Source organism: Ciona intestinalis, unplaced genomic scaffold, assembly GCF_000224145.3.
Source record: "Ciona intestinalis unplaced genomic scaffold, KH HT001091.1, whole genome shotgun sequence".
NCBI classification, from domain to species: domain Eukaryota; kingdom Metazoa; phylum Chordata; class Ascidiacea; order Phlebobranchia; family Cionidae; genus Ciona; species Ciona intestinalis.
The window spans coordinates 15,003-36,303 of record NW_004191412.1 but is presented as its reverse complement, the minus strand read 5'-3'; the positions used below and the strand labels follow the sequence as shown (position 1 = coordinate 36,303).

General features: G+C 35.7%; 3 protein-coding genes across 4 annotated transcripts in view; 1 reads left to right on the top strand and 2 right to left on the bottom strand.

The window, feature by feature from the left end:
• The window catches only part of LOC100180586 (protein regulator of cytokinesis 1), a 21,528-nt gene extending 10,481 nt beyond the window's left edge, over window positions 1-11,047 (bottom strand). Inside the window, exon 1 of the mRNA XM_026839987.1 lies at window positions 11,037-11,047. The gene's annotated coding sequence lies outside the window, so the exon portion shown is untranslated. The remainder of the gene's footprint in view (window positions 1-11,036) is intronic.
• Window positions 787-5,468, top strand: LOC100183736 (deleted in autism protein 1 homolog). The gene is made up of 8 exons (XM_018817014.2): window positions 787-1,013; window positions 1,390-1,485; window positions 2,022-2,270; window positions 2,590-2,777; window positions 3,178-3,324; window positions 3,575-3,734; window positions 4,060-4,262; window positions 4,396-5,468. The coding sequence occupies exons 1-8, from the start codon at window positions 845-847 to the stop codon at window positions 4,633-4,635; spliced, it is 1,452 nt and encodes a 483-aa protein (XP_018672559.1). The 5' UTR covers window positions 787-844; the 3' UTR covers window positions 4,636-5,468.
• On the bottom strand, window positions 5,141-21,301 carry LOC100175904 (centrosomal protein of 170 kDa-like). Of its 2 annotated transcripts, none has more exons than XM_009863014.3 (22): window positions 21,135-21,301; window positions 20,226-20,315; window positions 19,081-19,185; window positions 18,505-18,613; window positions 18,089-18,232; window positions 17,179-17,312; window positions 16,682-16,778; window positions 16,415-16,460; window positions 16,288-16,358; window positions 15,659-15,769; window positions 15,156-15,240; window positions 14,480-14,567; window positions 12,938-13,064; window positions 11,765-11,882; window positions 10,536-11,100; window positions 9,781-10,176; window positions 8,964-9,133; window positions 8,444-8,517; window positions 7,640-7,764; window positions 7,193-7,347; window positions 6,727-6,933; window positions 5,141-6,274 (listed from the first exon to the last, which is right to left on the bottom strand). In XM_009863014.3, exons 1-22 carry the CDS (start codon window positions 21,228-21,230, stop codon window positions 5,737-5,739), a joined length of 3,651 nt encoding a protein of 1,216 aa, XP_009861316.1. In that variant the 5' UTR covers window positions 21,231-21,301; the 3' UTR covers window positions 5,141-5,736. The 2 variants fall into 2 exon arrangements, with proteins under 2 accessions (XP_009861316.1, XP_018672558.1); XM_018817013.2 differs by having other exon boundaries at window positions 14,480-14,564.

The window sequence follows — 21,301 nt, the reverse complement described above, 5'->3', positions numbered from 1 at the left end:
CGACGACGAGCTTTATATCTACACCATAAACCCATCTGACCGCGACCAAACATTGTTAGCGTCTCGCCAATGGTTACACTGACGGAACCAACGCGTTACTTCAACCGTTGTTTTGTCCCTGGTGTATTGACTTTGCCTCGACCGTTAGCGACATTCAAAGTTAAACATACAGTAGGAAGCAACTTCTTATAAAACACATATAACCTGCTATATAGTAGGGTGGGGTAAGATGGGACATGTTTCATTTTCTTATATCTTCTCATTTGGTTGTGAACAAAGAATATTTACAAAATGTTTAAACTGTAACCTCACGTCCCTAAATAAGCTTTGTTAATTGTTATAAACATGATCAGGAAACAGGGGGAATTAGGTGCTAAAAGTATCCATCTTACCCCACAGTAATATATTTATAAACTGTTAAACCGGACGCTTAGTATTAGATTAATATTTGGATGGATCATGTTGCCATGGTGCATTTATCTTGAGGTTTAGTTGCTAAGCAACCTTACCGCGCGTGCGCGTTGCTATAATTTGCTTTATTACGTCACAACACTCTCTGTGTTGGCGCTGTACTTTAAAAGTCCGGTATCAAAACATATTTTTATATTCACGGCATCAAATGTAACAGAGCGTACGAGAATTAGTGTACAATGCCACAAACAAATATATAAACACAAGGTGTAAGCTGAAAACAGTAATGCTATACTCAACAATTACAATATCCACGCTCAAACTGAATTATTTCCTGTATCGCATACAATTCAAATGCATGCTGGTATTGTGGTCACATTTTCATTGAGCATTCCGTGCTGTCGTTTCTATTCTTTCAATTCAATCAACTATAATGTTGCTTAAAATGAAACGCTACCTCACGGTGTGGGAGAATGGGAAATATATTGTGTTTATCTTCATTCTCATCACGTTAGAAGTTTTGTTGGAGATGTATAACCACAGAAGCCAAGGATCAACGAGGGTGATGCTGGAAGCTAAGTTACTAAGTGATAAATGGTCAGGTAACGTTTTCTTGATTACAGTGGTTGTGAGTTCATTTACAATTAGTGAGTGCGCAAAACAGTAAACGAATTCACACATTATGAATAAATGAATGTATAGTAGGGTGGAGGAAAATGGGACACCTGTCCATTTTATTTTCTCGTCCCATTTGGTAGTAAACATAAAACATTTAAAGAATTATAAAACCGTAACCTCACGCGAATATGTGTGTAATGTATGGCTAACAATTCGTGGGTTGGAGCAAATTACACCAATTATAAATAACTTAGGCAGATCTAGATTGCACAATAAATGATATATCTTAAACTATTAAACAACCCTGAAGAGAAACCGAAAATTCCAAAACATGAACATTTAAATTTTCTTTCTTAACAGCAACATCGCCAACGTGCGGAAACTTTTCCTGCTTTGGAACTTCGCTTTGTAAAAACAGGAATCGTGTTGGATTGTCAGAAGACGTTCCAACATTACGTATGTACTGCCTCATAGGTTTTTATGGGCCATTATATATAGTGTTCGAAAAGTCACTGTTCACTTACTTGTTTATTAACAGACATGTTTCAGTATAGAATCCAGGAAGTAAATATGAATGACAATTATAAATAATGTTGAAAGTGACCTCCGTTAGCATCAATACAGGATTGGACTCTTCTTATTTTGTTGGAATGTATAAGAACTATGCCCTGTGACTTTCTAAACACTTTGTATTATCCGGTGTTTAGGATTATTCACAGTGTGCTGGTAGCAGAAGTAACATGCAGGATTAGTACTGCGAGGGAAGATGGGACACCTTTAGCACGTAATATCCAATTATTCTGATCGTGTTTTAAACAACTAACAACGGTCTATGGGAGTCGTGAGGACACAGTTTTATAATTATTAGAATGTTTTTTGTTTGTTACTAAATGGGACGAGACAACAGAATGAAAAGATATCCAATCTTCTCCTACCCTACCCTATGCTGAGAAAGTTCTCAAAATACAAATATTTTAGCTTTAATTATACAGGTTCTGGTTGGTTGTCAATATACGGAGAGTTAGTAGATCTCCACCGAGTGAAATTAAATGTAACTTACAAGTTACCATCCACGTTACCATGCAACGGAGAAACATGTTCTGTACAAATCGAAACTTCAGTGTTAAGTGGCAACAACGTTAACAAGTGGATTTGCGATAAGTTTAAAAAACCAACAAACTGCGATACTGGTAAAGTATTCAAGAGTTGGCGGGCGATGAACAAAATTACTTCTGCTAAAGGTATTAGTACTGTGCGGTCACATGAATACCGTTCGCACCTATATCCAATATTTTCTGATCTTGTTTTGAACGTTTAAAAACACTCTTTTAGAGTCGCGGGACTACGGTTATAATCTATAAATATTATTTGTTTACTACCAATTAGTTTTCTTTTTGTACTATGGCTGACAATTTGGGCAACTCGTAAGGGACTATACTCTACTGAGTTGGAGCAATTACCATTAGGTATCTATTCCACGCGGCGCCGGATAGATATATAGGCAATGACAGTTTTTTTTTTAAAGTCCAACTTTGATACGCATATGGTTTATCCTCCCAGGTCGCTTGGATCCAAATCTCCTGAAAGATATTTCGCCGCCACTCCAATGCCCAAGTACCCGCATAGCCGACCGTATAGTGAGGCGAGTTGCCAATAAACAGGGTGGGGTTCTACTTAGAGATTTGTCTTATACAGAGAAGAAGAGACTGATCTTCACGTGCAAGATGTCACCGGGGTCTGTGGTGCAGGTGAAACCCACTATAAATACAGTACTGTGGCTGTGGGGTAAAATGGATACCGTTAGCACATTATATGTCCATATTTCCCAACCGTGTTTAACAATTAACAACGCTCTTTTAATTAAGTCGCGGGGCTATGGTTTTACAATTCTTTGGATATTCTTTATTTACTACCACATGGGACGATAAAAGAAAATGAAAATATAAACCATCTTACCCCAACATACTGCTGTATAGGCGGAGACGTGATGCAGATTGGAAAAAAATGAAACAGAACACGCACCCGTGTTATAACGACTGTCGTTGCTCGCTATGCGAGGATAAATAAGTTACATTTACGTGGTAACTCGTATAAGTGGGCACGAGGTCTATGAAATAAGAACATCCGTATTAAAACGTTCTATTCCAGTCAATGTTCCCGCCCTACGAAGGCTGGTTGTTCCAACGGACAGTTGGGTCTTGTGGTGCTCTTATGGTGCATGGAAGGTCTATTGTTACGTCATTATACGAGCTTTATGACGCACCGTGGAAGGTCAGATTGGACGTAGCAATACAAGTAAGCATGTTTGCATTCAACTAAGTAAACGTTATTTGACGCCGTGGTACAGTGGTTACCGCAACTACTAGATACATCACAAAAAAATAATAAGTAATAGCCCACAAAGTTACATACGTGGTAACTCGTAAGCTGGCACGTGGTGTATGAAACAATACACCCGTGTTATAACGACTGTGTTGCTTCGCCATGCATAAATAAGTTGCATTCATCACAATGCAAGTCTAGTCAACGTGTGTTTAATGTACAGTTGCTCGACCTTGCCGAACACTTTACATACAACGACTTGAACTACATGTTTGCATTACATCGACTCACACCACGTGATATTGGAATCTCTGATACTGGAAAACTGAGAATCAAGAATGCTGATAACGTCATTTTGATTGACAGTTATGACATCAAACAAAGTAAAAACATTTATAAATTTGGCTGCCTCCAGGCCTGAGGTTACAGTGTTGTTTTAATTTCAGCCAAAACACAATTCCGAAAAATAATTACCCACAAAGTTACATAAGCGGTTACTCGTAAGTGGGGACGAAGTGTAAGAAACATCAGAACACTCGTATTTAACCAAAAACGTCTTTAAACCATCTTATACCCTATAGTACTGCTTTAACAGTTTGCTGAAAAACAAATCCGTTCTTTTAGATTTGACTGTGCATGGCCTACTCAATACAAAATGTATTGAGTAGGCCATGGACTGTGTAAAAATACAATTTTGTAATTTTCCAGATAATAGTAAAAACGACAAAGGTTTATATGAAGTTCGTTACAAGCAAGAAAAAGTTGATATCACAGAAGAAAATCTTTGCGACCACAGCGAAAATGACGTCAATTACTACGTCATATGTCGTCACTTCCTTGGAGGAACATGGAAAGAAAGAAAGGGGAAAAAATATCCGGGTGGTCTGCTTCATGATCCGAAAGAGTTTGGGGTACATCTTGTTTATTAAAATAATGAACATATTATTTTAAAAAAATCTTAAAAAATTATAACTCACAAAGTTACATACGAGGTAACTAACATAAAATTATGCATTTAAAAATAGCTAATTTTTCTTCATGTAGGTTTTTTCAAGTCAAATGTTCGTCTTGCTGGATATTTGCTCCCGGGGTAAAACAGCTGTCGCACCAGAGCGTCGAACCTTGTCTCATTCTATTCGGCGGCTCGCAGCAAACCAATTGCGGAATGTTTTAGAAAGACGTCGAATTTGTTCTCCCGATTTTAAATATCGCTACCCGGAGTGTGAACTTGCAGAAGACGCTGGAATTAACTTGCCTAGTATTGAGCTACAATGGTTACATTAAATTAACATTTTGGGATCAAAGATATTTGTTGAACCCCAGGTTGGGGTAATGTGGGACATGATTTAATTGTTTATTACCGTCCCATTTGGTAGTAAACAAATAATATTTATAGAAATATTTAACCGTATCCTCACGACTCTAAAAGAGCGTTGCTGATTGCTTGAATACTGTCAGGAAATATTGGTTAATATTTGCAATGATATCCTTACCCAACAGTACTATATATTGTTTATTTAATGATTATATAGTAAGATGGGTGAAGATGGGACACCTTATTATTCTACTTACTGGTCACATTTGGTAGTAAACAAAGAAAATTCAAATAAATATAAATCCGCACCCTATTGACTCCCATTGACCGTTGTTAATTGTTTAAATGTGTCCTGCGCTAAATGTGTCCCATCTTCCCCCACCCTACTATACATTGGTGTTACTGTGTACATCTGACCCAACGGTATTATGTAGCGTCTACCTAATAACTTCACTCTGTAACACTAATGCATAATCATGGAACCAGAACTGCCAGGATATGGATTTGTGTTTTATTTGCAGAACCCCAAATCGAAAAAACAATATAGTGGGTTGGGGTAAAATGGGACACCTTTTTATTCAAATTTCTCGTGGCATTTTGTAGTAAACAAACAAAATTCAATGAATTGTAGATCTGTTTTTCTACGACTCCCATATAGACCGTTGTTAATTGTTTAGACATGTTCAGGATATTTGGAAATTATGTGCTAAAGATGTCCCATTTTGCCCCTCCTACTACATATTAATGAGAAATTTATCAACGGTTTATAAAGCATAAATTTGCAATAAATATTAATAAGTCTTATTAGTTCGTATATTACAGTAAATGGATTAGAAACGTGAGAAAACACAGTGGTATCTTCAGTTGGCACTTGCTGTTACAACGTGAATGTTGTATTAAGGCACCAGGTTTACGAAAACTATTTTCTTTGTAATTAGTAACAGTGCTTAGTAGTGTGCATGTAGAAGTAAAGGCACGCCTTGGATAAGAAGTTCAATTAGAATACTGCGGCTGACTACGCTATAGTGGTAACTTAAGTGCAACTAGTTGTTTCTAAGCAAGCAACTACTTTATGGTCGCAACAAATCTTGCAGCTTCTTGTCAGGGTCGACGATATCGTCAGCTCGCGTCAGTTGCATTTCAACGTGACGTAGATTGTTGACCACTAGCGCCATCTCCTGACTGGATGTTTGCTGCAGCAGCGGGACTTTGGATCTGGTTACTTCATACGGAGACGAACGACCATGTAGGTATCCTATCTTCCCCGTAAGCGAGTCGGCAACGGCGCATAAACGTTCGGTGAGCGCACAGACATTGGACAACATCAACGCATCAAGGGCGCCACCATTCGACCAAGTTTTTCTCTGTCCTTTCGCGTCGGTTTTTACAGCAGGAGGTGACGGAATAACCATCGTCGGCTGAACTGAGATATCTAAACTATCGACTTCGGATGCTCCTGTTATAACTGATGATGACGTCATCATGGTTGATGACGTCAGAGTGGAATCGAGGTCGTCAAGTGGTTTTGAAGTCAAGATCCTCAAATCTCGAGCGAGATCGTGACTTGCACGAGCTATCTCATCGCTCATTTCACCATCGGGTGGGGACCTGGTGTGTATTTCAAGGTAAATATCAACTTAAGTGAAATGTTTTTGAGTTGTATGACATGTAACAAATTAGGAACACTTTGGCCATGGTTAAATATCAATAATTTGATCTTCGCTATTGTCTTCGAGGAGATAAATAAATAATTATGTTATAACAAAATAACATAAGATACGATTTTATTTATCTTTTCGAATACATCATCTAAGGTCAGATTATTTAAAACAACCAAAAGAAGAGAATTAACAGCAAACAACAGTAGATAAAATGTTATGTATTACATTTAAACAACATGATCTTTGGGATCTAATTCGAAGAGATAAAAAAAATGTATATTATTACGGTATAACGTATTTATTTATTAATCTTCTCAAAGACAATAAGGAAGATCAAATTATTGATATTTAACCTTGGCCAAATTGTTGTTGAAATTATTATTACTATTTGTTCAATACCTGTTGTATGTGTATGTGTCATCAGTTGTATCAGTAGTTATACTGGCACTGGTTGGCATGTTGTTATTGGAATCAAGTTGGCCATCGTACTCAGATTCTGAGGTTGACACGCAGTCAGAATATACATGAGGTGTGGTTGACTTGCGACGGGATTCAAACTTACGGGATCTGTAAGTTGCTCGGTCTAAACTTCCTGACCTGGTGAGTCTACAATAGAGTAATGAATGAATGTAACTTGCTTTGTCCTAGGCGGGAAACTACAGTCGTTATAACACTGGGTTTGATACACCTCGTGCCTGCTTACATGAGTGACTATGTATGTAACTTTGTAGGGTAATGTTTTTGTGATCTTTTTTTAATGTATGGCTGACAATTAGAATTAAAACTGACTGGTAAACACAACTTCTATCCACTAACACATGCTGTTACTATACTGTCAGACAGGGCTACGTATTCTGCAACAAACCTATTATCTGGAGTTCGACTTTTCCGAACTATCCTTGCCCCGAGACTTGTAGTTGTCCGTTGCGTGGCAAGCGCACTACTGCCATCGGTCTCTGTAGTTGAAGCCACGCTGCCACGTGACTGGCGCCGTGACCTCGAAACAGGAGTTGTAGTACCCTGTAATGTTAAGATGATAAGAAAGGCAAATTTTGATTTTTTTCCGAAAAAATTAAAATTTGTATATGGAGAGATGCTCTAATGTGGTGGTACCTTTAGATTTAGATTTAGGAGGTACCATACCCCAAACCAACACGGTGTCTGGATTGCAATAATGTTAAGATTATTTCATGTCTGTCCACTGGGTGACCACTAGATTGGAGCAATTGATGTTAAGTGTCTTGCCCAAGAACACATACGCTTACCATGGTAGCAGCGTTATTAAAAGTTATCATTATTATAAACTACCCACCCTCTTCCTTGTTGATCGTAGATTATGCGAACCTTCGTTGTCCGACGATTCAGTTTCGCTGCAACGAGACAGACGACGTGCAGGAGGCCGAGCAAGCGCGTTCAATCTTTCCATGCTGCTACGACCTGTGCAATAATGTGAAGTTACACGAATGGTTAAAAAAATGATTATATGAATGTAACTTATTTATCCTCACTACCTGCATAATAATGGTAAGCTATACTGTTGCTCATATATGCCATTTATACTTCTATTTTGGCTCTTCTGCCAACAGTTTGTCAAACTGATGTTTCATGACACAGTGTCATTTTACCCTGATAAAGAAGACGGATAAAATGTTGAAACATCAATGAGCCAAAATTTTTGCTCGAAGAGCCAAAACACAAGTGTCAATAATGCTATATAACTTCTCATTTTCTCAATAATGGTAAGTTATATCAATTTTATTCTGTTACTTCTGCTACCAGACACAATGTAAATAATCTTTTAGTGGCCCATCTGGTATAAAAACATAGTGTATTTCTCTGCCAGAAAGTCGGAAATACACTATGTTTTATACCAGATGAGCCACAAAAAGGTTATTTGTCCAACTTATATTCAAAGAAATCACAAAAAAAACAATGTTTCACAAAGTATGCGGTAACTTTTAAGTTTTCATCCACCTTGTGTCTATAAAGTGCCAAACCTGGGGTGGCAGGCCTGCTCTGGAATTTCGCAATAATCAGTACACCATGAAATTAGTACAAAACTATTGCGCAAAAAAAGAGTGCTTAAAGACTTAAAGGGTATATTTTATTTGAGTACTTGTTATTTTATTCTTTTTCTTATCAGTTGTTTGTTGCGTTGTGGAGGTGCTTGTTGTTTCAGCTTGGCGAGGCCTGGGATGCATAGTTTGAAGTTAAACGCTGCCATTGTGGGCATGTGTGGTTGCTCAGTAATACAAACAAATCAGACACCTTAAAAGCTGTGGTAACTAAAAAGGCATGCCACATGACGTCTAAAAAATTTAAACTAACAATATTTTTTCAGACACCCACACTGCCAAATAGTTTCAACTATGGTAATTAAATAAGCATGGCCTCATACTGCATGGGAAATTATAAATTAATGATATTTAAACCAGGAAATCGACAATATATTAAGTAAGTTTTGATGTGAACAATATAATTATTACAATAGTATTACTAAGTTTTGATTAAGAAATTTTGAATTCATAATATTTGAAACAGGAATTCCAAAGTTCCACAATATTGTTGGTAAGTTTTGAAGTAAAATGTTGATTGAATTTGATTTGAACATTATTATTATTACAATGTTATTTAACCTGTTTTTATCAGAATCTTTAGCCTTGTTTTGACGCAGCAACGTAGTCCTCGTTAGTCGTAACGAAGATTCACAATCAGAGTTTGAATTTGTGCGCGTTACGCCACCCAGTGAGCGGCGATTGTTTTGACGTAAACATTCCGTGTCCGAGGATAAAGTTGTGGACGAGGTCTGGTGATATTAAATTTATGCAGGTTAGTTTGACCATGCGGTATAGTGGTTAAAGTGGCGCATCTAGGACAGAGGATACAGGCTCAAGGCATGACGCTGTTACCATTGTGAGCGTGCTTCCTTGGGCAAGATTATTTAGGACAACTTCTCCAATCCAATGATCACTTATGGGTTGTTAAAATTGTCAGTCATTTGAGCCATACATTAAAAAAGAGAAAAAATAACAAAAAATGATCAAGCACCAATAAGGTAGGTCTGGGGATGCCACATCTAGGAGAGAGGATACCGTTTCAAGCCCAACGTCGCTACCATTATGGTTAGTCCAACGTGATATAGTGGTTAGGGTGCCTGTTAAGTGTCTTGCTCAAAGCCACATACGTCCACAATGGTAGCAGCGACGAGCCTTGAACCCGTAAACTCTTGGTTGGAGTGTCTGCATCTAGGACAAAGGATAGGGGTTCGAGGCCCGGCGCTGCTACCATTGTGGACATGTGTTTCTTTGGGCAAAATACTTCATTGCACCAAACTTACGGAATGTTAATATATAATTAGTAAGCAGACATGAAGTGCATGAAACAAGACAACCATGTTATAACATTTAACCAGAAGAATATTAAGCTAAAGCTTAACCCTCTTGTCCAACCCACCTGTGAGCCAAGTGATCTTCTCGTGAAATCTTGCTTCTTTCCCCTTGATGTTTGAGGTGAACGATTACTAACAGTAGGGTTACTTGCCGTGGTAGCGGAGGTAGAACTTGGTGTGGAAGATCGACTTTTCGCTTTCGTGCTCAAAGTATCGCTACTAAGTCTGCGACTCAATTGTGGGGAAGTTTTTTTCGCTCGTTGCGCGAGGCTTTTGTTGGATTTTGATTGGTCGAGCCTTAACCGCGCACTTAGTGGTTCGCCCTTGGAAGTTTTAATTCGTTCACTGAGTGCCCTGCGTGGACTTGGACGCTTCCATTTGTCATCTGAGTGACCATCGGCTAAACTAACAACGCTTGAATCATCAAACTGGTGCGAGGGAATGGTGGAACTTGGGAGCACCTGGAAACAATTTAGTTTATTTTTCCTTTTATTTCAGCTACCAGTCATAATGTAAATAATTTTTTAGCGGCTGAACTTGTATCAAACGAATTTCCTAGTATGAAATACAGGTTATTTTATTTATTTTGTATTTCCTACTGTTTTTAAAGAGATAAATAATTTTCGGTAATAAACAACAGTGAAAATAGAACTTTGGGTATGATTTATGTTTTAGTAGAAATCACAAATCCAAATTAAGGCCAGAGTTGACCATTAGCCCAATATTGTATTGAGGTTCTACATTCTACAGAGGGGCAAGCCATGAGACCTTATATGATTTAGGAAAGACTTTATCCATTACTTCAACAATCGTGTCTTACCTTAGTTGATAAGTCTTGTAACTCAACTTCGGAAACACTCGAAGAATCGCTCTCGGCCGATATTCTTGGGATTAATTCCTCAGATATCCCTGGATGGGGTTTCGAGAAGCTGTTTGATCGGATGAGAGGAGGAACCTCAGATATCTTACAAGTTGCATCTGGGATCTCCGAGTCCGGAACCACTCCGCTCGGCTTCTCCTTGGTGAAACTGTTGGAACGGAGAAGAGGAGGTATACGCTCTGTGGAGGACTCCCGTGAGGATGGAGAGGACTCTTTGGGAGTTTTACCGGATAATGGTCTTCTTGGTCGAGAGGGACGAGTGTTTCCTGATGTTTCTTTAAAATTGCGAACAATGTCAACCAATGGAGGGCCCACGTCATCAGTTGTGTTGTTGTCAACAGGAGTAACTTTTGTTGAGGATTTTTTGGACGGTATTGGTTTTATAAGTAACTCGTTTTCTTCATCTGCATAAGTTTGGCTGACTAAGTGTTGTTGGGAAACATCTGCGTTGAAGTCGTCGTCTTGCTGCGAGAATGCTTTGCTTTTATCATTAGATGATGTTGAACTGTAATGTAATATATCTTATTTTCTCTTTCAACTATATTATATTACTGAATGCAATGTAATACAACATATGTTTTATTTGCCTCTTTGAAATATATTAAATTACTAAATTCACATAATTACCATATAACTGAGTTATTTCATATTTTGTCTGATTTATTACAGCTTCACAATGTATTTATTTGAAACTTTACTTAAGTAGTGTTCACCCCTAGCATGATTTTAACGACTGTCGTTTTGTTCCTAATTCCCAGTTTTTTTAATTAATTTGATTTTTAAATACAGTAACGAAGATAATTAAAACAAAGAAAAAAAAGGGAATTAGCAGCGAAATGACAGTCGTTAAAAACACTAAGGCTAAAACTACTTAAGTAAAGTTTTTTAAAAGCATGAATGCTAAACCCACAGATTAAGAAATAACATGTCCACTGGTCCAGTTATGCAAAATAAGATTAAATTTTTGTTTTTAAATAGGATTTAGTTTGTTTCCGAAAATAATAATAAAAGAGTAAAATTAACATTTAATATACCATATGATCATAAAATACTATTTTACATTATGCCTGGAAGCAGAAGTAACAGAATATAATAATACAACACTGACCGGTTATATAAATATGCTTTATATGTATTGTATTAATATGCTAAACTGATAAAACACTGACCTGTTCGAATCTTTCCTTGATCTAGCAGCTGCAGCCCTGGCAGCTTGCACTGCATTATGTGGTATAGCTGGTAGCGAACGTCGTACACGATGACCCTCGGATCCCGATCGACTCATGTCTGTTTAAGGTTTGTAGGAAGTAGATACAAATATTTATAAGCATAGGATTTTTACATGCAAGGTAGGCAGGGGTAGCTAAACACACACTCTTTTTAAATAAATCCACTAATTCGTAATTAGTGTAGTGTGTATGAGCATAGGCTTCAAACTTTTTAAAACGCAAGGGAGGTAGGGATAGTTAGACACAATCCTGTGAAACAAGTTTAACTTATTATTGTAAATTGTAATTAAGGCGGGGATAGTTAGACACAATCCTGTCAAACAAATTTAACTGATTGATTGTAATTGAGGCGGGGATAGTCAGACATACATTCTTTTAATAGATATCTTCTCATTGGTTAGGATGTTTACTAATCAATACAGTGTGCAAGGGCATATGTATCCAACTTTTACTTGTAAGGGGGACAGGAATAGTAAAAAGGCGCGGGGATAACAGAACGTATTCTCTAAACTGTACCCTACAGTCCTACACCATTAGGTGTGTCGTGTGTACATAATCATATGACCATTATAGTAGGTGCCAATCTTTTTATGGATAGTAAACACATATTTTTTGGAACAAATCTAACTTATTGATTGTAATGTTAACTGATTAATCCAGGTTTGGCACCTATGAGTCTAAATACCACTAAACAGGAAGAAAATTGTTTAAAAAATTACATTTAGATGTAAAAAACATGATTTCAAATCCAATATGGTTTTCGAAAATATTGGCGCCTATGTGTTAACACATTTCTGCTGTAGAGAAGAGCAACCTTGGTTGGATCTGGTGCTACGAAAATGTAACAGATAAAATCAAGTCCAACCAATTGTTGTATTAAAGATATATACTTCGCCTCAATGGCATCGTCAGTCTCTTATTCAAATAGAATTAAATAACTTGCGTGTTTTTGCATGAGCTGCATGAAAACAACATTTCCTGCTAAATGTTTCATGCCATATAAATTTATTAATCTATATTTTAGATTTTTTTATACCAGATCAGGGTTAGATTCACAGTATATTGTGATAATCACTAAATTTATTAAAAACAAATTTAGTTGTAACTATTTACCTTCATCTGGAGAATCGGTCGGTTGTGGTTGTGTGTTGATTGGATGAGTTGGTATCTGGTGTTGATTCACCCATTCATTCACCCAATTTGTTCGTAACTCAGTAGCGTCCGTTCCCGCCCCACCAATCTATATTCGTTCATAAAACACAGTATATACAAATGTAAGTGGATATAATAGGCAACCTATTTAATACATAAACACCCTATACCGAAGAAAAGAAAATAATAATAAAAACTACAAAAAAAGTTTGAACAAATTTTAAACAAAATGACAGAGTATAGTGACAAAACAAAGCAGTCATCATACAAAAACCTGCTATAAAACTTTAACTTTTTTATTCATTCAAAAAAGTTAAGAGATAAAACATAACATCACAATATCACATCTTATACAAAGTCCTTTCAAATCTCTTCTAGTAATAAAACGTTCGTTTGCGCCAAGTAAACAAACTATCTTGTAAACTACAACACTGTGTTTCTGTATATCTGGAAACACCTTCAAAGAAATAACACCTTTTTATCTTATTCTTAAGTTACATCGAATTAACTCAAAAGATCAATTCTTCTTAACAAAGAAATTTAATAAGAAGCCTGTCATTGAACTTATTTAAATTTGCGCAAGGCTGGCAAGCGGGCAACTTATGATGTATGGTTGCTGTGAGAAGTTGGCAAATAAAAGGCAAGTAAAATTTCCCACAATCTCAGGCCACAGTGTTTTCATTCAAACACAATTCAAACAAAACCACCAAAGCACTTAATACTGAAAGCACAAACGCCACTCCCCCACCCCACTCATGATACACTCTTACTATTATAAAGCTTTGCTACTTGCATGGATATGAACACTGAAGGGCAATTGTCTCCACTATCAAAGTACTTCAATAAATAGAACACGCCAAAGCAATCAAGAATGAAAGGAAAATGAACTTCCCAACTTTTTCCTAACATAGGTGTCAAAACTGGAATGGCAGGGTAGACAGTAGACAGGCCTATCCTAGGATTTCTGCACTGCTTTTGTCAAAAAACATTGCAACAAATAAGTTAGATTTGATTTACATAAATGCGCGTCTAACTATCCAAACCCCCGATGGTGTTTTTAAAAGTTTAGCGCCTATCTTCCTAATTAACATTACCATTTCAACTACTATATTTGAACACCTGATAAAAACAGCTCATACTAAACCATTTCCTGCAGACTATATCTTAGTAAACCCTTAATAACCTCAACAAAACAAACATATATTACGCCAACACAGCGATGAAGCGATACTAAACTCAACAGATGCAATCTTGTTGCAGAAGTTACGATTTGTTCAAACATTACTTGAAAGCAAACACGGCATAAATAGAAAACCATCTGCTGAGGTCAGTCAGTCGATACAGAAAGAGATGAAACTGAATATTGTTTCTATTGTCCATGACTAAGTATACATTACCAACCAATACAAAGCATTATTAAATATAATATAGGGGAGGGGCATTATGTTTCAAATTAAACTTTGAGGAAATATCCTTAGTTTCCACTAGGGGCAGCAAAGGTACCTGTTCTAAATCTCCTGTTGTTTTCTTTGGCTCTTTGTCGCCCTCTATGGTATAAGTCCCAGTGTGGCTTGGTTTTGAAGATGAACTGCTGGGGAAGTTTGTTTTTTAGCTATTAATAACTAATGAGAAAAAAGCTAATAGGAAATAACTAATAATTAATTTTGAAGATGAATTAGTGACTAATGGGAAACTCATTTTATTTTAAATTTTGCATTAGTTTGAATCTGTAGTCTGTACATAATAGATGATATTAGAAAATATTACAAATTACATGTTCATTTTACACTTTTTGTATATAGTAGGGTGGGGGAGAATGGGACACCTTTTCAGTCTATTTTCCCGTCGTATTTGGTAATAAACAAAGAAAATTCAAAGAATTACAAAACAGTATCCTCACAACTCCCGTTGGTTGTTAATTGTTTAAAACACGATCAGAATATTTGGATATTATGTGCTAATGGTGTCCTCACTCTGACTCTACTATATATATATATTTAATATTCCTTCTTCGATTATTTAAATACTATTATAAAGTGGCGCAGCCAGTGGTTTCAGGGGTCACGCCTTTCCTATAATACTTTTTTTTGTAAATTGAAACTTTTCCTTATTTTCTTAGATTAAACCGTCCATTTTTTGGGGCCACGCCACCATTGTATACTAAAATTGGTTTACATACCTACTGCTACTGCTGCTGCTGCTGCTACTGCTTGAGGATGAACTGCTTTTGTGAGACTTTTTCCCCTCAGATTTTGAATGGTTATCTGTGTTATAAACATCGTATTATATATTTACATTACCTTCAAAATGGTAAAACTAATATAAATTTCCAATATTTTTTTATTTCTGCTACCAGGCATAATGTAATAGTATTTTTCACCTATTCTTTTGTGGTGTTAATTTTATCCTAATAATTTTCACTAATGAAGTCTTAATAAATAAAACACAAAACATTGAAATAAAATTAATGTTTTATACACCAAATGCGCTGAAAAACCATTTTAAAAATTTATAAGTATATAATATATAAATATAATATAAACTTATATTAAGTAAATGTGGATTTGCTTTAAAAAAAACTAAAATGAACAAAACAGAAATTGTTACATATCAAACAAATGTTGTTAAATATATTGTTGCTTAACAAAAACTAAACAGAAAAATTGAAATAATTGTCCTTGCCTCCTTCTTTGCATAGTTTATCCTTTCCTTGTTCCACAGATGAGAGGACACTTTTATTTTTGCTCGCCCCGCTTGATCTTAAACTGTGGGTTGCTGAGTTTGTTCCTCGTGCTGGGAAAATGTAAATATAATACTTGGGGTAAGATGGGACAAGTTTTTACTCTATTTGCTTGTCCCATTTGGTGCAGTAAAGAAAAGAATATTTACAGAACCATATAACTACTCCAAAAGAGAGTGTTAAAATCAGGATTAAAAAATATGCATTTGTGCTATATTGTTTAACATAGGGTAGATTTTTAAAACAACAGAGCGCTGTTTAGACCATAGCGCTGCTACATTACTCATACAGGGTATTGTAACCTATTCAAGGGCTTGCATGCATACCCTACATGTTAGGTAGCTATGATGCTCGCTGGTAACAATAAGTGCTTTGTAGCTGTTACTACCAGATAAGACAAAAAAAATTGAAAACACGTCCCATCTTACCCCACCTACAATACATCATACCACAGTACTAAATAAATTGAAAACATGCCCCATCTTACCCTACCTACAATATATCATACCACAGTACTATATATATAAAAAAAACAAGTATTCAGATAAATGCATTGGGTAATGATAATTACTTTTGTTTGGTCTTTGAGGAGATGCACTTAACATAGGGGCCACTGCTGATGTTTGAGAGATTTTTCTGGAACTAAAAATATTTAAAATTAAGTTTGTTTTCTAACAGGCTGTTGTATAGATGTTTACCTGATGCTTTCTTTACTGTTTGATTTTGACATTTTTGCTTTTTTATCTGTTTAAAAAATATCATTGACGTGAGGAGTAACGAGTAATAAACTGTTATAAAAGTAAAAAATGCTTGCTTTGAGAAACGGTTACTTGTAGACAAAATTAACTTAGATTTTAAAACTAATATATGAATACATATATATTTAAATTAAAAATTCCAACATTATACGTTTTGAGTATTTAGGTTACAGCAGATAGCAATTTAAAAAATAACTTGCAACTTACCAGACTCTGAGTTGTTTAGTTTTTTCGGCGTGACATCCAATCCACGGTTTGGTTTATTCAAAGCAAACCATTTATCCACTGAGTTGGAGGTTTCCTTCTAAAAATATGGATACAGTTATATTTTATGTGGGTGAGGTTGAGTGTCATGGGACCTGGGATTTAGGTCATGGGACCTGGGATTTAGGCCAGAGTTGGTCCATTACCCCAACATTGTATATGCACATTCTATATGGGTGAGTTACTGCAGTGTGGCATGCCATGGGACCTGGGATTTAGATCTAGGGGAGGGGGTGATCTGTGTGGTGGGCAGCAAACTGTTAACAGTGCAGGGGAAACAGGGAGAGTTTGACTCTCATGCATTACAGATGAAAAGATCGCAAATAAAGAGATCAGGCCACAGGGTCCTCCAGGGCCTAATGTGAGTGGTTTGGTAATATCTACTTATTTTCACATAGTTTTAAAAGTTGGTAAAAAATCTTTAATCTTAACATTCTTACTGATTCTTGGGGGTTGGTTTGTTTTGATTTCCGTAACGAAGCGTAATGTTGAAGGTTCTTTACTCCATTCACAACTTGTTGGTTGCCTTTTATATCAATAGTAAAAGATGCTGGGCTTGGTTTCGGTGGCGTATCTGACATCATAATCAACATTATTATCTTATGTTATGGAACAATGATCTATTGTTTATACTGAAATGTAAGATGTCTGTTGACAAGTCTACCCTGATGGCCTGTTGTCAGGTGGGTATACAAACAAGCAGAGCCAAAGTATATTGCATTCACCACGTTAATTAATGAGGTTCCCTATGTGTGACAACTGTAAGTGTAACTGTATTTTAACAATGTCACCCTAGATTTTACCCTGCTGTTAGGTGTCTATACAAACAAGCAGAGCCAAAGTATATTGCATTCACCACGTTAATTAATGAGGTTCCCTATGTGTGACAACTGTAAGTGTAACTGTATTTTAACAATGTCACCCTAGATTTTACCCTGCTGTTAGGTGTCTATACAAACAAGCAGAGCCAAAGTATATTGCATTCACCACGTTAATTAATGAGGTTCCCTATGTGTGACAACTGTAAGTGTAACTGTATTTTAACAATGTCACCCTAGATTTTACCCTGCTGTTAGGTGTCTATACAAACAAGCAGAGCCAAAGTATATTGCATTCACCACGTTAATTAATGAGGTTCCCTATGTGTGACAACTGTAAGTGTAACTGTATTTTAACAATGTCACCCTAGATTTTACCCTGCTGTTAGGTGTCTATACAAACAAGCAGAGTCAAAGTATATTGCATTCACCACGTTAATCAATGAGGTTCCCTATGTTTGACAACTATAAGTTAATGGGTTTAAATTTATTTGGATCCCTGTGTTAGGTGTATAAAACAAAAACAATTTACTATTCGTTTTATCTTTTGTTGGTATTTTATCCAATTCATCATCGGTTTTCGCACTTCTTATTGACTTTGTGTCTTTGGTTGGTATCTCAAAGTAATATTGTTCAGATTTCTTGGAAGGGGTGGATGGGGCCTTCTCTGTAGATTCTACATGTACATGATGATGGTTGTTGTAATTATAATTACGGAACAATGGTTTGACTTTAAATTTAAGCGATAATAAAAAATGAATGAATAAATGGAACGAATTAATTTTTATCTTTCTGTGGCGAGGCAACAACAGTTCTATAACACTGTGTTCTCTTTCATACACATCGTGCCTTTCTAGACTAGCTTGAGACTGAACCCCACTTGGTCATGATTTGGGGCTTAGTATTACCCATGTTAACCTACATTCCTACAGTATCACAGATAACCACCTGATGAAGAAGAGGTAGTGGTTGACAAAGATGTTGAAGATTGCTTTTTTGGTTTCTTCAATAAATGATTGGAGATATCAGACTTCTTCTCGCGGTGCGTTCTTGATTTCTACATAATATACAGAGTAAAAATACTTTATAAACCTAATTTGCTTTATCCTTGCGTGGTGGGAAGCAGAGAATCATATAATGACTGTAACTTGCAGGGTAACAACAGTCGTTATAACACAGCTTACACAGGTGTTCTGTTTCATACACCTCGTGCCAGGTTAAGAGTTACCATGCGTGTAACTTTGTGGGTGATTGTTTTATAGATGGCTGACAATTGGGATAACCCATTGGTGGCCACTGGGTTGGAGCAATTGCAACAAGTGTCTTGCCCTAGGAAAAAAAACTTACAAAAAAAACTATAAATTCTAACATCGATGGTAACTAGAGCTTTAAAATGTATTGTAAGTTTACAAAGTGACCTTTAGAGTATGCTAGGAATGAAATTCCTATAGAAGATAATGAAGCATTGTATGACCCAAGTTCATATGAGAACTATCAACAATCTTGGTTGAGTTGAAAGCTTACCTTTGAAATGATGAAGGTTTGAGTATCGTAACCGAATCGTATGACGTCTCCCTCCTTCATTGTGATGTACACTTGCTCAGGTAACCTTGTTTCGTTGACAAAGGTCTAAATAAACAACAAAATAGTTTGATTGATTGCAAGCAAAACAACTTAAGTGAACAACGGCTTAAAATATTAAATCAATATACAAACATTATAATGGGTTCTGGAACTTCTGATATAAGAAAACATAACCCTCAATAGGTATAATGTAAATAACATTAGGCATAGGTTGATACTAAAACTTTTGTGTTTACTTTAAACCCTGGTAAAATAACATGATATTTAGTTAGGTATGGTATCATAAGAATGTAAAACAGCAAATTAAGCTAAAAAACTATGCAGCAAACTAATCTTACAAACAATGTTATGTAATAATATTAATGTTGGGTTTATTAAAAATCATCTTTACAATGCCTGATGTATAGAAAGAATCTTAAAAACAGCTTTTAACTTATATTTTTACTTAAGTATGGTAAAGGACTATTAAATAAATGGAACAGTTTTATAAAGTTCTATATGCTGTACTATGTACCACAATACATATTTCAAATGTACATTATTTAAACCAATCTGGTGTAAGTACTTTAACAGTCTGACACATTATAAAACATGATAAATATTTAATGAAAGGTCATAATACAAAAGGATTAGCAGGGCTTTATACAATGGATCAGTTGAGATGAGATAATAGTATTCACTACACTGTACACACAATGTACAATGAAAGAAACATACATCAGATCAAATAACATTAGTGAAATGCTTTCACATGTTACAAAACTATCATTTGATTTAATTGTCTTTGTTTTTATATTTTTTAAATAAGCTTAATTCTTACAGGTTTGTAGATCATAACAGACAATGTATTTTTCAATTATATATATGTGCTTGAATAATGTTTTGGTGTCATTGCTGTCTTTCTTTATCTATTTAAACCAAGTGCTTCTATTTAATAAGCCTTTAAGTACCAAGATAATACAACTCACCACACACAGACATAGTTTAACTTGGTAATTGACATGCATTGCATAGTTCTGGCTAAAAATAGCAGCATGCTGCTTAATAAAGTAAGATAATTAGAAAGAAGGCTGAATCGGACGAACCCCATTGAGACTTCCAAGATCTTTGATTCTGAATGCTTGTTGTATGATGTCATAGTTCATTACTGCATGTTGCTTGTCTACACTTTTCGACTGAAATAATTAAGTGTGACTTAAAATTAAAAACCAATCCTATATAATTATACTGTATCTTTAGAAAAAAAAATATATATATATACATATAAAATATAAAAATAAAAACTTAAATCCGCCTTTTAGTAACAGTTTATATGTAACGAAAATTGTCATTTTTATTCTTACTGTAACTCCAAAATAAAAAGTTTTATTAAAAGTGGGTTGCTAGTTAAAAAACGTATAACTATTTTTTGTATATATAATTCAATTCTATAAACAATGTACAATTATAACAATAATCCAATTTTAAACACATAACCACCAAGCTGTAAAAAATGCTCTGCAAATATTTGTATTTCCCTTTTTGCTTATTGGAAGAAAATCCATGTACAGGTCATTTGTAATTAATACTATTACTACCATAATAAATTTTAATACAATACCGCCAAAATCCAAACAAAAAAACTTTTTTGACAAAAATCCTCTAAAAAAATATTGTGAAAATTATGCTCATCGCAGAAGCAACCTGCAATGATATTCACGCTTATCGAACAAAGTTAGTTGGTCATGGTCAATATGGCATATCCATGTCTATAGTCGGTCAACTAACATTTCCTCAATGTATTTTTACGTTTAGTCGGCTGACTAAATTTCTGTGCATTACTTATCACAGAAGTTAGTTGGGCAAGTCAACCAAGATTTAGCCGGGCGACTAATGAAAGCTAAATCTAATCTATGCAACGACTAATTTAGTCAGTAGACTAGAAAACCACCCCTGGTATAAATACTGATTACAAAAGTCAAAATAAACCAACCAAGTTAAAGCTAAACTCCTACCTTCAGTATTAATTCACAATCCTGTCTTCCAATAAATAACATTTCGTTCGGCAAACGATGAACAGATTCATCGCTGCCATCCAAGTACCAAGACATGATTAACAATATCTTGTGTTATAACTGCAACATCTAACTTGGTATTAACAAGACCTATATAACACATCAAT

What these genes read in the sequence shown, in the direction of transcription:
- LOC100183736 (XM_018817014.2), top strand. Translation starts at nt 845, where the DNA reads ATGTTGCTTAAAATGAAACGCTACCTCACGGTGTGGGAGAATGGGAAA. An exon ending in ACTAAGTGATAAATGGTCAG is followed by an intron (nt 1,014 to 1,389) that starts GTAACGTTTTCT and finishes CTTTCTTAACAG; the next exon opens with CAACATCGCCAACGTGCGGA. An exon ending in CAGTTATGACATCAAACAAA is followed by an intron (nt 3,735 to 4,059) that starts GTAAAAACATTT and finishes GTAATTTTCCAG; the next exon opens with ATAATAGTAAAAACGACAAA.
- LOC100175904 (XM_009863014.3), bottom strand. Translation starts at nt 21,230, where the DNA reads ATGTCTTGGTACTTGGATGGCAGCGATGAATCTGTTCATCGTTTGCCG. An exon ending in TAAACTATGCAAAGAAGGAG is followed by an intron (nt 15,241 to 15,658) that starts GCAAGGACAATT and finishes TTTATAACACAG; the next exon opens with ATAACCATTCAAAATCTGAG. An exon ending in AGCAGCAGCAGTAGCAGTAG is followed by an intron (nt 14,568 to 15,155) that starts GTATGTAAACCA and finishes AAACTTCCCCAG; the next exon opens with CAGTTCATCTTCAAAACCAA.